At 35.8% G+C, this 13,244-nt stretch overlaps 1 protein-coding gene across 1 annotated transcript; it reads right to left on the bottom strand.

Moving 5' to 3' along the window:
• Positions 1 to 1,403: 1,403 nt before the first annotated feature.
• Positions 1,404 to 11,996, bottom strand: fads6 (fatty acid desaturase 6). The gene is made up of 6 exons (XM_084433623.1): positions 11,635 to 11,996; positions 9,148 to 9,314; positions 7,753 to 7,933; positions 6,382 to 6,566; positions 3,741 to 3,920; positions 1,404 to 2,701 (listed from the first exon to the last, which is right to left on the bottom strand). The coding sequence occupies exons 1-6, from the start codon at positions 11,840 to 11,842 to the stop codon at positions 2,552 to 2,554; spliced, it is 1,071 nt and encodes a 356-aa protein (XP_084289749.1). The 5' UTR covers positions 11,843 to 11,996; the 3' UTR covers positions 1,404 to 2,551.
• Between the last annotated feature and the right edge of the window lie 1,248 nt (positions 11,997 to 13,244).

Raw genomic sequence — 13,244 nt, 5'->3', positions numbered from 1 at the left:
TAAGTTTAAAGTTACAGCCAAGCCCAAAGTTTTGACAGGTGAGTTGAATCCAAGCCACTCCCCCTGAAAGTCAACTATTTCCTCATATTCTCCTACCAGCCAGAGGCGGCGGGCGTGGCTAAACGGTGGTGTGGGCGTGGCTAAACGGTGATGTGGGCGGAGTCAGTATGCAGATCATGATGGCATGTGGTTGCTGTTATGTGGTGTTTTTAAGTTGATACCTTAATTTGTTTTCTCAAGTTACAGGCTGATATAACTGTTTCCATTGCTTAGTGGTAAGAGTTAATTTACTCATCCACAAACCCTTCTGTCGAACACAAAAGGAGATGTTTGGCAGAATGTTCATGCTGCTCTTTTTCATACATTAGAAGTGAATGATAAAAATGGCTGTGAAAATGTAACAATAACAGCACTCACACAGGATGCATTCCACTTTCACAGGCCATTCATGTTGTTAATAAATACAATCAATTGGTTGCACTTTATTTTACAATATGTGTATTTACATGTACTAAGAAAATACTGCGTAATATAACTACAGGGGTTAAGGTTAGGTTTAGGTTCAGGGTTAGTACCTAGTTATTGTAATTGTAATAAGCACATATGTACAAGGGGAACAGGACTGTAAAAATAAAGTGGGTTACACTTTGTTACACTGTAATCATACATTTAAGTACTGAGAAATATTACATGTAAACTTATTAAAGGGTTTGGATTAGGGTTTGTTTTGGTTTAGGGTTAGTTGCATGTAATTATGCATAATTCATAGTTATACAGTAACCACATGTAACAATGAAACTGTAAAATAAAGTGCTACCGGATGTGTAATGTTGTGGCTGCTCTTGAGAATCTTCAGAAATAGAAACATTGACTCGTTAGAGATAAAGGTCAGTGCTGCCCCCTGCTGGACAAGGGGAACTGCAACATGAGCCACACCTGGAGATCTTTCTTCTGTGAATTAAATGTATTTACTATACACTAGCAGTTTATATAGTCATGTAAGATCCAAGCTCCAATAAATAAATAAAAAGTAAATATTTTTTATAAGATTTGATAAGATCTATTTTATAGTTTAAATGATTATATCTAATTCAAAATTCAAATGTAATTAAAATAAATAATAGTTCCATTTGTATTTTTTACATGTTATATATATATATATATATACACATACAATATTTAAAAATACAAATCTACCATATTTATTTATTTATTATTATTATTTTGTACTCACCCTGATGGTCTTCCAATCCCATCTGACTTTCTATATCAGGAAACCTTTGTTCTATTTGTGTATACAATGCATGTTAAAAGGGGACACACAATGAAAGCACCATGAAAGTCATCAGTGTGAGTTGTGTGCTTCATTTCGAGTGTTTTGAAGTCTCACACGGAAACAGTCGAACGTTCACTTCAGTTTATTTGGTCAGTAAAATCAGTGCAGCGAATCTCAAATGTTCATTTTAACATCCTCTCACACGCACATCTCAGTATCAGCATACACACTTACATTCATGTGCATTCACTACAAGCATGTCAAAAGTGAATGATTTTGGTTAAAATTACTCAATCATAAACACCCCCCCCCCAAAAAAAAATCAGTGCATAATTACTACTGTAATACTGTGCATATGATTATGTGTTTAGATCATTTTAATGCCACATATTTAATACAGCTACATGTCCTCAACTCTACTGTGGGCTTTGTTAATATTGTACTCAGATTATAGGATTGTTGTTAGCAAATTAGCTAAATATACCTTCGTTTGCCCAAAATTTTAAAAGCAGCATCACATGATTTAATATATAATGCATAATGCATTGCAAACTCTATTAGAATCAGTTGTTTCCTCTGTGTGTGACGAACAGAGTCACGGCTTATTTGTGTGCTCTGTGTAGAGAGGGTAAAGTTTTATCCATCATTTAAGTGTTAATGGAGCTGTATGTTGAAGCTGAGAGCTGTTGGGGTCAGAGGTCGTGTGTGCTGAGAGCTGTTGGGGTCAAAGGTCGTGTGTGCTGAGAGACAGTATTATCACTGATCTCACGTCAGTGCATAATGCAATGATCGTTACATTCAGTAATGTCATTAAGCGAAGCGTTGTCTTAAGGGAAATCCTGCTTTCTTAATATGTTTATACTAAAGCATCCTTTTTAAACGATGCTGCGAGTGACATCAACATGGAATCAAAACCGATCCCATTGTTCTTCCTTATTGCACATTCCTGATGTTTTCATGATTCATCAGTGCATTATTCTAAACCTACACACGTTTGTCTTCATAATGCTGTTTGATGCATATCTAAAATTACTTTCCATTTCTGCATTCAAGTCTCATCCTAATTTTTCTTCTTCTTGAATAGTTAATAAAAATGCCACATTATGGAAGTAAGATGGGTTGTGATTGGTTGACTTCAGCTCTAATGCCTTCATGCACCAGTTAAATGTGGATATGATTTGGAAGCATTTGGAAACGCATGACGCTTGTCCATCATGTCAGTGTCCGTGTTCTCTTTCCTCCTCCTCTTCATCCAGTCTTCCTCGTGTCCCTCGGTCACTGCACTCCCACGAGATCAGTGATGGGTGGAGCGAACACCATCAGCTCCTGATACTTGTGGAAGAACAGACGCAGACGGGACACGTAACCGTCCTCCTGATACGGCAGCTTCTTCTCCTTCAGGAACTGAGACACGATGGGCTTCACCTGAGGCAGAACACACACACACACACACACACACACACACACACACACACACACACACACACACACACACACGCACGCACGCACGCACGCACGCACGCACGCACGCACGCACACACACACACACACACACACACACACACACACACACACACACACACACACACACACACACATTCATGATTACCGTTTGTTTATCATCATATTTATTTACCAGATTATCCTTATTCATTAGTTTTTTCTTTGTAACTTGTTTGTCTTGTTTCTGTGTGTCTCCTTTGAGTAATTATACTTACTAATTTATTTATTTAATCCGTTTTGGAAAATGTTTTCTTTATTTGTTTATGCTGCATTTTAATTTTAAATTTTACTTGAAAGTAAATAGTTAACACTATATATATATATATATATGTTATTAACATGTTAATGTTATATATGTTATGTTATCTAAATTATGAATGAAATTATTCCTTTTTGTGAATTGTATTGTTACTTTGTGCCGCATTTTATTTTAATGTCAATATTAAATTAAATTATTAAATAAATCAGTACATTAAATTGTTTACTTATTATATATATGTATTTGGCGTATTCATATCCATTAGTTTTTCCTTTTTAATTAATATTGTTTGATTACTGTTACATTATTAATTTATTCCTTTTTGTGAATTGAATTGTTACTGTATTTGTTTATGCTGCATCTTAATTTAACTTAATAATTGAATCTAATTAAAATATTGCATTAAAAGAAAATATATCATTTAATTATTTTAATTATAGTAATATATGAATAATTACATCTTATTTTATTAAATTAAAATGCAGCATAAAATAAAAACAGCAACAATACAATACTGAAATAATTCAATAATATAAGCAATAATTAAAATAATTTAATTTATTAAATTATTTTAATTTAATAAAATAAAATTAAAATTAATTTAATTTAATTTAAATTAAAATTAATTTTAATTTAAAATTAAAATTTTAATTTAAAATTATGCATGTGTGTGTGTGTGTTTGTGTCAGTGTGAACACACACCTTCAGGCACATGTTGTCGGACAGGAATGGGAAGAGGTGATGCTCGACGTGGCAGCTGATGAGGGAATGGCCAAAGGTCCAGTCCAGCACTGGGTTTCGGGGAAGGTTCAGGACACCGTGGGTCATCTGGTAGATCCGCTTGGGACGGCTAGTGGCTGAAAACATTGGCAGTCCGATGTGCTGCAAAAGTAGAGACACGGAGAGCAACTTAAAGGGTAACTCTCGCCAAAACTGAACCTATAGCCTCTTTTTGTTAATCTACCCGAGTCAAACTTTCATGTAAAAGCATAATTAGGATGGAAACGCCACTTTTAAGATTGACCGTATTTTCATTTTAGGTCAAAATGCCCTTTGAATGGGAGTGCTATAGGGGCACTACAGTGATAGCATCAAAATCACTATGTTTAAAACACTAAGAAGGCTCGACACAACATGAAACTGTTCACAGAGTTTACTAAAAAGAAAGGTTTTGTACGACTTACTTTATCAGGTAGTGTTTCCGGTGGCTGGAATTTTGTCAGTCAAAAGTAGTCGATCTCCGAATGCAACGTAACATGAGGAGAGTAAAGATGGAAAGCTCCTAAAGCTTGTTTCCATATAAATTCACTGATAATTTTTTGCCTAAGTTATCATGCTTTTCATTGAAATTACAAGTTCATGACATTTCCTCATATGGAGTCAGTTCATTACGTTGCATTCGGAGATCGACTACTTTTGACTGACATCGGAAACACTAACTGATAAAGCGAGTCGTACAAAACCTTTCTTTTTAGTAAACTCTGTGTACACAAACAATGTAGTCAATGCTGGAGTTCATGTGTAGAGCCCCTGGTGACACTTCCAGCACAGTTTCATGTTGTGTCGAGCCTTCTTAGTGTTTTAAACATAGTGATTTTGATGCTAACACTGTAGTGCCCCTATAGCACTCCCATTTAAAAGGCATTTTGACCTAAAACGAAAATACGGTTAATCTTAAAAGTGGCGTTTCCATCCTAATTATGCTTTTACATGAAAGTTTGACTCGGGTAGATTAACAAAAAGAGGCTAGGTTCAATTTTGGCGAGAGTTACACTTTAATGAGGTCATGGAAAACTGCAACTACAACATTATAACAATAACACAACCCTTTTAGCGATTCAGTGTTTAGCTTTAGTGTGTGTGTGATGTTTGAAGGGGCCACTGACGCCACTGACGCCACAGGGGCCCAAACTAGACAAAACAGACACCAGAACACAAGACAATAGCACACGAAGGCATTTACACACACACACACACACACACACACACACACACACACACACACACACACACACACACACACACACACACTGTAACACAGCATGCTGCACCACTACAAATTAGCAACAACGATCTCACACACATCGAGGTCTCAGATCTGACGGCAGCACTTTAAAAAATACCTCAGCGGATCAGCGTAACACAGAAGTACATTCTCCCTTTGCTCTGCCTGGGAAAATCAAGCGTGAATGTACAAATGAACCCTGTGAACCGTGCAAGCATGCAGGAGAGGAGAACAAAGCTGCATTGAGCGGGTCTCGGGGGAAAGGATGGAGAGACACACAAAGAGAGGGATGGACAGATGCAGACTTTAGCTGAATAGATTGCTCTTATGAGAGAGAGAGACGACAGAGTAATGTAGTGCTGGAGTGCTACTGTACTGAGAGAGACTTTCTGCTGTTAGTGGGTCATGTGACGCTGGTTACAACTCACCATCACAACCATACTAGATTAGATACACAACTTAAGCATGCAGTGTGTAATTTCTGTACCACTAGTATGCATAAACAATATATCTTTTCTAAAAATGAGTGGTGACAATATATTTTCTGAAGATAAGTAGTATACATTTTATTTATATTTTCTGAGCATGCACAGACAACTATAGCATGCAAAAAACAACTATATTTTTAATATTTTCTGAAGACAATTATTGTAAAATATATCATTTAATTTATATTTTCTGTGCATGCAAAAACAACCATTTTCTTTATATTTTTCTGAAGATAAGTAGCGTAAATAATGTAATTTATATTTTCTGATGAGCATGCATAAACAACTATAGCATGCAAAACCTACTATATTTTTTATATTTTCTGAAGACAATTAGTGTAAGTGGTGTAAATAATTGAATTTATATTTTCTGAGCATGCGTAAACAACTATAGCATGCAAATATATCATTTATATTTTCTGAGCATGCATAAACAACTATAGCATGCAAAATATTTTTATATTTTCTGAAGGTAATTAATTATAAAAATTAATAAGTGGTATAATTTAATTTATATTTTCTAAACATGAAAAGCAATTCTATTTTTATATTTATATTCTATATTCTATTATATTCTATTTTTATATATAAGTAATGAATTATTTAACTGATATTTTCTGATCATGCAAAAACAACTATAGCATGCAAAGAAGATAATCTGTTTAGAGTCATGATGCTGGGATGCTGTGGGTGGTTGTTAGGGTGTTGCTATAGGGCTGTTTTATTGCCAGTCATATAAAACTATAAGTCAGATCGTTAAAAAAGTAACAGCACTCCTGCATTTGAGCAATCACGCAGGTCGAGGTTTAACACTTTACGTTAGCGTTAGTTTTCTGCACGTAAATCTCACCTGAAATATGTTGACGTGTATGTACGGCAGGGAGAACATGGCTCTACACAGAAGCATGACCAGCAGAGCAGAGCTGCACGACAGCCCCGACACACACCTGAGCAGGTAATACTGAGAGAAAACCCCCCCACACACACACACCACGGTGCGCATGATCTGCAGCGGAGACTGACCCTTCAGCTGACCTGAAACACAAACACATGCACTCACTCATAGATGCCTAAATGGAGACGTTTGTAAATGTAAAGCAGCTCAGAGTTGTCCTACACTCTCAGAATAAAGGTACAAAAGCTGTCAATGGGGTAAACCCTTCCAAAAGCTTCCAATATGTACCGTTTAGGTACTAATATGTGACCCTGGACCACAAAACCAGTCTCGAGTCGCACGGGTATATCTGTGGCAATAGCCAACACTACATTGTATGGGTCAAAATTATCGATTGTTCTTTTATGCCAAAAATCATTAGGATATTAAGTAAAGATCATGTTCCATGAAGATATTTAATAAATTTCCTACCATAAATATATAAAAACATGTATTTCTGTGAGTGAATGCAGCACAATCGCCAACATAAATGTAGAACTTTAAAGGAGATTTTCTCAATGTTTCGATTTTTTTTGCACCCTCAGATTCCAGATGTTCAATAGTTGTATCTCGACCAAATATTGTCCTATCCTAACAAACCACACATCAATGGAAAGCTTATTTATTCAGCTTTCAGATGATGTATACATCTCAATTTAAATTTGTTTCCCCATGTGACTGGTTTTGTGTTCCAGGGTCACATATGTGCACTTTTGGTACCAATAGGTTCCTTTGTGTTACTGATATGCTCTCTTTAGGCACTAAGGTGTGCCTTTTGAAAGGATACCGGCCCAGTGACAGCTTTTGTACCTTTATTCTGAGAGTGAATAGCAAAAAATTTATTTATTCTGAGCTCTTTTTGCATTTTTATCTAGAATGATCATCTTTTATGTTATTGAATTGTTTTTTTGTTTTTTTTTGTTTTTTTTTGTTTTTTTTGCTTATGCTCTTGCTTTTTTTTTTTTTTGAGTGTTTAGTCTGCATGTTTCATGAGTTGAGATGAGCAGGAGTGGAACTCTGTACAAGCCTACAGTGGCTTCGTTCCCTCCTTGCATAGTTTTGTACTTATACTAAACATGTGCTAAACAATAAACTAAACTAAACTAAACTAAAAAGAATTTTTTTGCCCTCACTGAGAGTAAAAATACAACAAAATCACTGCCAGTCAGAACATTTCTGATGTTTAAAGGAGAAGTTCTCCACAAAATGAAAAGTCAGACATCATTTAGGAGCACAAAAGATTGATCTCTCCTCGTCACAACTGATGGAAAAGCTGAGACCACTCACCGACGGCGACGACAGGTGTGATGATGGGGACGGCCAGCGGAGCGATGAACAGGTAGACGGATCGAGGAAGGAAAGGCATTTTCCATGTGCTGGAGTCTCCCAGGCCGATCACGTTAGTGTGAGCGTGATGCATCTTCACATGAGCCTGAACCCCAGCCCGCGCCGAGAACGAGCCGCACACCTGAGACACCAAATCTCACATTTAGAAGCATTTCAAAAGAAACACTGCGCACCATTTCTAGGAGACTTATCACATGTAGATGAGTGCCACTGATCAGACTGAAGCTCTCTGGAACATCTCCAGTCATGCTGGATTTTTATCATTAAATTGTTCAGAAAGAAATTCATACAGGGTTTGGACCAAGTTGAGGGTGAGTAAATGAACGATCCCCAGTACTGAATAAAATAAATAATTTACATTATTACATTTTAAATTGAGTATTTATTTTGGCATATTATCTACAATTTTATCTTTATTTTAAACTAGTTTGACATTATTTATTCCTTTTTGTGAATTGTACAGTTACTTTAGTTGTTTAGGCTGCATTTTAATTTCATAATTTCATAAAATTATTTACATTTTATATTATATATTGTAATAATATATAAGCTAATTAAACATCTTTAATTTAATATTTATGGTTTATATTTAAATAAATTATTAAATCAAATAATTATATAATAATAATATATATATATATATAATATTATATATATTTATTAATAATAATAATAAATATTGATTTCACTCAAAAGAAAAAATAAATAAAATGTATCATTTTCACTAGCTGTCTTCGACTTTTGGGCCACAGTGTGTGTGTGTGTACAGTCTGTTACCATGATCAGCATTGTGACTCTTTTACATTCTTGAGGGGATGAAAACTGTAAATGAATCTAAATCCTGTTAATCTCATGAAGAATTAATCAGTTAAATTCTTTCCATTCTTATGCAGTTTTCATGTTTGCAGAGAATGAGCTTCACTAGAACATTCTGAACACCAATGGAAATGAAAAAGTACTGTGGGAGTATCATGATTCAGTGCTAATATTAAATGGTAAATTTCAGATAATATACCGTATCATGGTGCTGTGCAAGGATATACTGTATGTTGATTGATTTCATTTCTCCAGCAAACTCAATGTAAAAATGTCATAATCATCAGTATTTATTACTTCAACGAGCTCATTGTTTCTGCCTTAAATTATTACATTGTTTAAATTAATATATTTTTAGCTAACTTATTGTTACATTACATAACTTAGTCACCTCTGATAACAGATCACTCTAAGTTGTAATGTCGACTCCACATTGCCACAAGCTGCTTTGAAACGATGTAAAGCGCTAGACAGATAAATGGGAACTGAACTGAATCTATGGTGTGTATTGGATCTCACCTCGATGAAGAAGACGGCCCAGAAGCGAGCCCAGGCCGGAGACTCGCTGAGCGCCCCGTGACTGGCCAGGTGTGTCCCTTTAACAGTGATGACAGCGTGAGCAACTCCCATCATCAGCAAACCCAACAGGAAATACATCATCTGAGACGAACCCAACAACAGGAACCCTGCGAACACAAGAGCAGTATCAGCGGAGTCGACTCATGCCAAAGATATGACTTCGTATGCTTCATAATCACAGCTATGACACAGAAATCATGAGCCATTTATAGGTTAAATGCATATCAATGCTATTCATCAACAAGCAACTATTATGTATAATAAACATGGATATTAGCACGTTTTTGGCAACACTTTACAATAGCGATCCATTTACACTCTAAAAAATGCTGGGTTGTTTCAATGTGTGGGTCAAATATGGATTGGGTTTGTTCATATTTGACCCAAACATGGGTTGAAACAACCCAGCATTTTTTTTTTTTAAGTGCATATTGATATTAACATGTAATGATCCATTTACTAGTTTATCATCAATAACATGATAGTTTAATCATTAACATGATTACTAAATGCTATAGTTTTGAGGTAATTTCAACATTCACTAATTTTAGTTTCTGTTTACAATAGTTGATGCACTTTGAACTAACATGAACAAACCAACTTTTATTAACTAACAGTATCAAAGATGAACAGAAGTTCATAGAGATGCATTGCTTCACGTTTTTCCTATGAAAGTCTTGGTATGAATAGGCCTTTAAAACTAAATAAATTCCAAAAATTCCAGATATTCCATTTAACATAATCAATCAAGCAAGCAATCAGTCAAATCAACTCCCTAAATCTATAAAAAATAATACAATTACAAAATTCATAGCTATATAATATCTTGAGTTTGGTATGATAAAGTTTGTAGAAATCAATTTTCACATTTCTTGCCAAAAATATGAACTCAATAAAAACAGACTCTCCTTAAACTTAGAATCGACTTCATTGAACTAAATGAATCATTTGGCATCAATAAAATATCAGGCCTGTTATTGACCAGAGGCCTTTTTGAGTAGGCCTATACTTAAAGGCCAGAGAAACAAGAAGGACACTTCTGAGGGTTTCTGCGGGGTCTTTACATTTACATTTACATTTTCATTTCCATCTTTCCTGTAGCTCAAACAGTAGCTGGCGCTTGCAATGCCAAGGTCATGGGTTTGATTCCCAGGGAAAGCATATGATAAGAATGTAAATGTGTACCTTGAAATGCAATGTAAGTCGCTTTGGATAAAAGCGTCTGCCAAATGCATGAATGTAAATGTAAATTAACAAATGCTGTGAGAAATATATTGATCTTAGCTAATGCATTAACAAACGAGAGCTTATTGGAAAGTGTTACATTTTTTTTAGGCCTCGTTAAAATATTGTTTGTGTCATATTTAATTTTTGTTTTGCTTTGTTTGTTATGTCAATTATTATCTCCATCCAGATCGTTTTGTTCAGACGCCCTGGAGAAAAAAAACAAGAAAAAAACAAAACGCTGCTGAATATCAAAGGATCGTGAAATGATTCAGTTTCATCTTTTTATCTCATAATGAAGCAGTTTGACAGGAGCAGTGCCATCGGTTTCTCCCTGAAAGACGAGTCACTGTGGAGGAAACTGGATCTTCCCTATGGGAGAGGAGGACACAAACCCAACCGGTCGCCATGACAACGACCCCACAGGAGCCAATGTCTGAAAGGTTATAAAGCTTTATGGATCCAAAGTGAATGAACCTTTGGCACAAAACTGAAGCATTTTAAACTTCTGCTGAGTTTCTGTGTCATTTCTAAAGCGAAGATAACCCAATAACCATCTGACACACTGTCACACCCCGAGACTGCAGACTAAACAATTCATTTCAATTGCACATTATCCAAAACACTCCCTATTAATAACATTACACACCTTCGTACTCTCAAACAGGCTTTTTATACACACAGTTAAATGTTATGATACACCCACAATATAAAACACACACTTTAATGGGTGAATGACATAAAAAACATTTACCAAACAAAAAGAATAAAAAGAATAAAATTATATTTGTAATACATAAACAAATAAATATCTTGCAATCAAATAATCAAATAATAAATCAATTATATTTTGCTTATTTTTACACTGTAAAAAATGACATGATCATTAGGTTATGACAAACAAATTGTACCCAAAAAATCATTGCATTGTGACATTTTTATTCACATAAATCATTCTTATTTCTCACTAAATAATTATAAATTAATATCGCCAAACAAACAATACAAATAGGTTACTACTTTACTATTTAAACAATATATCATTTCCCCCCACACATCACAGTCATTCGATTTTGTTGCATCACAGCAACGAGCATTTAAATGGGGAATGACACAATGCACTTCAAAATAACGTTAGTTTGTTAGTTTCACGAGATCCAGATCCAGAAGTGTCTCTCATAGGTTGGTTGTGTGTATCATTACCTGCAGGTAAACTGATGAAGGCTGCGGTGAGGATGGTGCAGTCGACCCCCCTCCTCTCCCACCAGCTGCTCGCGCGCACACTCTCCTGCACGAGCCGCGCGAGCTCCATCATCAGCGTCTCGCGCTCCGCGTCCGCGCACTCATCATCCCGGGCCGCGGGGCCGCGCAGGCCGCCGCTCTCGCTCCTCTTCTCGGGAATGTTCTTCATGATCGCGCTAGTGCTCAGACTCAGAGACGCATGGCTCGCGTACCCGCTTACCGTCCCGTCCCGTCCCGTCCCGTCCGCGAAACAAGGTAGTGAGGGACTTTACTGCTGACTGCGCTAGAAACAGACCCTCTCTCTCTCTCTCTCTCTCTCTCTCGCTCTCTCTCTCTCTCTCTCGCTCTCTCTCTCTCTCGTTCCCACGGCGATGCCTTTGGCAGGAGTGTCCTCAAAAGGGCTGCAAGAAAACAAGAACACACTAAAGCACTGCGCGCGCACACACACACACATATACACACAACCCTACCCATCACAGACCACTTTATGCATTTCTACATTTTTATTCTGTAATTCTGTATGATTTATAATCTGTTTCCCTCAAGAGGATATATATATAAAAAAGTACATATAAAGTCTAAATTTACTGGTAGGCCTATTCTTTCCTTGTGGGGACATAAAGTAGGGAATACCAGGGACTGTATGTAGGCTACTGTATATATACACACACGTTAGGTTTCCATGTTTTATAGGACATAATCATTTTTATACTGTACAAACTGTATATATTATATCCCCTAAACCTACCCATCACAGATTCCTATGCATTTTTACATTTTCAAAAAACATTATTTAGTTTGGTTTATAAGCTGTTTTCCTCATAGGGACTAAAAATGTTCCCACAAAGACAAAAATTTCTGGTATTATAGGGGACGTTGTGTCCTGAACACACAGATAACACAGCTATAGAATAAACTGGCTCTCTTATCTGTGGACTCACTCACGTATTTACAAACCTTGTTCTCCCTCCTCTCTCTCTTTTACTTTACTTGGCAGAAGACAAAAGAAAGGTTGAAGCAAAATAATAGAGGGTCAGAGCAAAAAAAGAAATAAATAAATAAAGAAAAGCAGGAAGGATGTGAGCGATTCTATACAGTACACTGAACGCAAACAATGTTAAAATACAAACAAACATCAAATGACTCAAACACAGGTCAGTTCACAATGGTAATAATGACAAGTTTTTTTAATTCACATTGTAACACAACTATCCACAATTTGTCACTGAAAATATTGGCATTTGGCTTCCCTGAAAAGTAGTCTGGTTCATATTTCTTTTGATTTTATAGGCTGAAATATGACCTGGCATAGTCAGGGACAATCATGAAATACTAAAAGACAATTATATTTCCAGTATCATAAAAAATGCAAGACTTCAAAAGATGAGAGGAAAGAGTCCAAGCAAAAACAAAACAATCATGAAACATAATGCAAAACAAATGAATGTCTTGCTTTAAATCCCTCATCCTCTTATTTTGCAAAGATAGAGGTTGCTTTTTTAAATGTTTTATAAATTACTTGCACAGAAATTTTTATATTAAACATTTTTCATTTACAATTTGCAACACAA

This window comes from Rutilus rutilus (assembly GCF_951802725.1).
Source record: "Rutilus rutilus genome assembly, chromosome: 16".
Taxonomy (NCBI): domain Eukaryota; kingdom Metazoa; phylum Chordata; class Actinopteri; order Cypriniformes; family Leuciscidae; genus Rutilus; species Rutilus rutilus.
Note: the sequence above shows the minus strand (reverse complement) of the source record. Positions and strands in the feature narration are given on the sequence as shown.

Excerpts from the sequence above, each read along its gene's own strand:
- fads6 (XM_084433623.1), bottom strand. The coding sequence starts at position 11,842 with ATGAAGAACATTCCCGAGAAGAGGAGCGAGAGCGGCGGCCTGCGCGGC. Across the intron at positions 6,567-7,752 it reads CACACCTGTCGTCGCCGTCG|GTCAGCTGAAGGGTCAGTCT; the intron begins GTGAGTGGTCTC and ends TTTGTGTTTCAG. Across the intron at positions 3,921-6,381 it reads TACACGTCAACATATTTCAG|CACATCGGACTGCCAATGTT; the intron begins GTGAGATTTACG and ends CTACTTTTGCAG.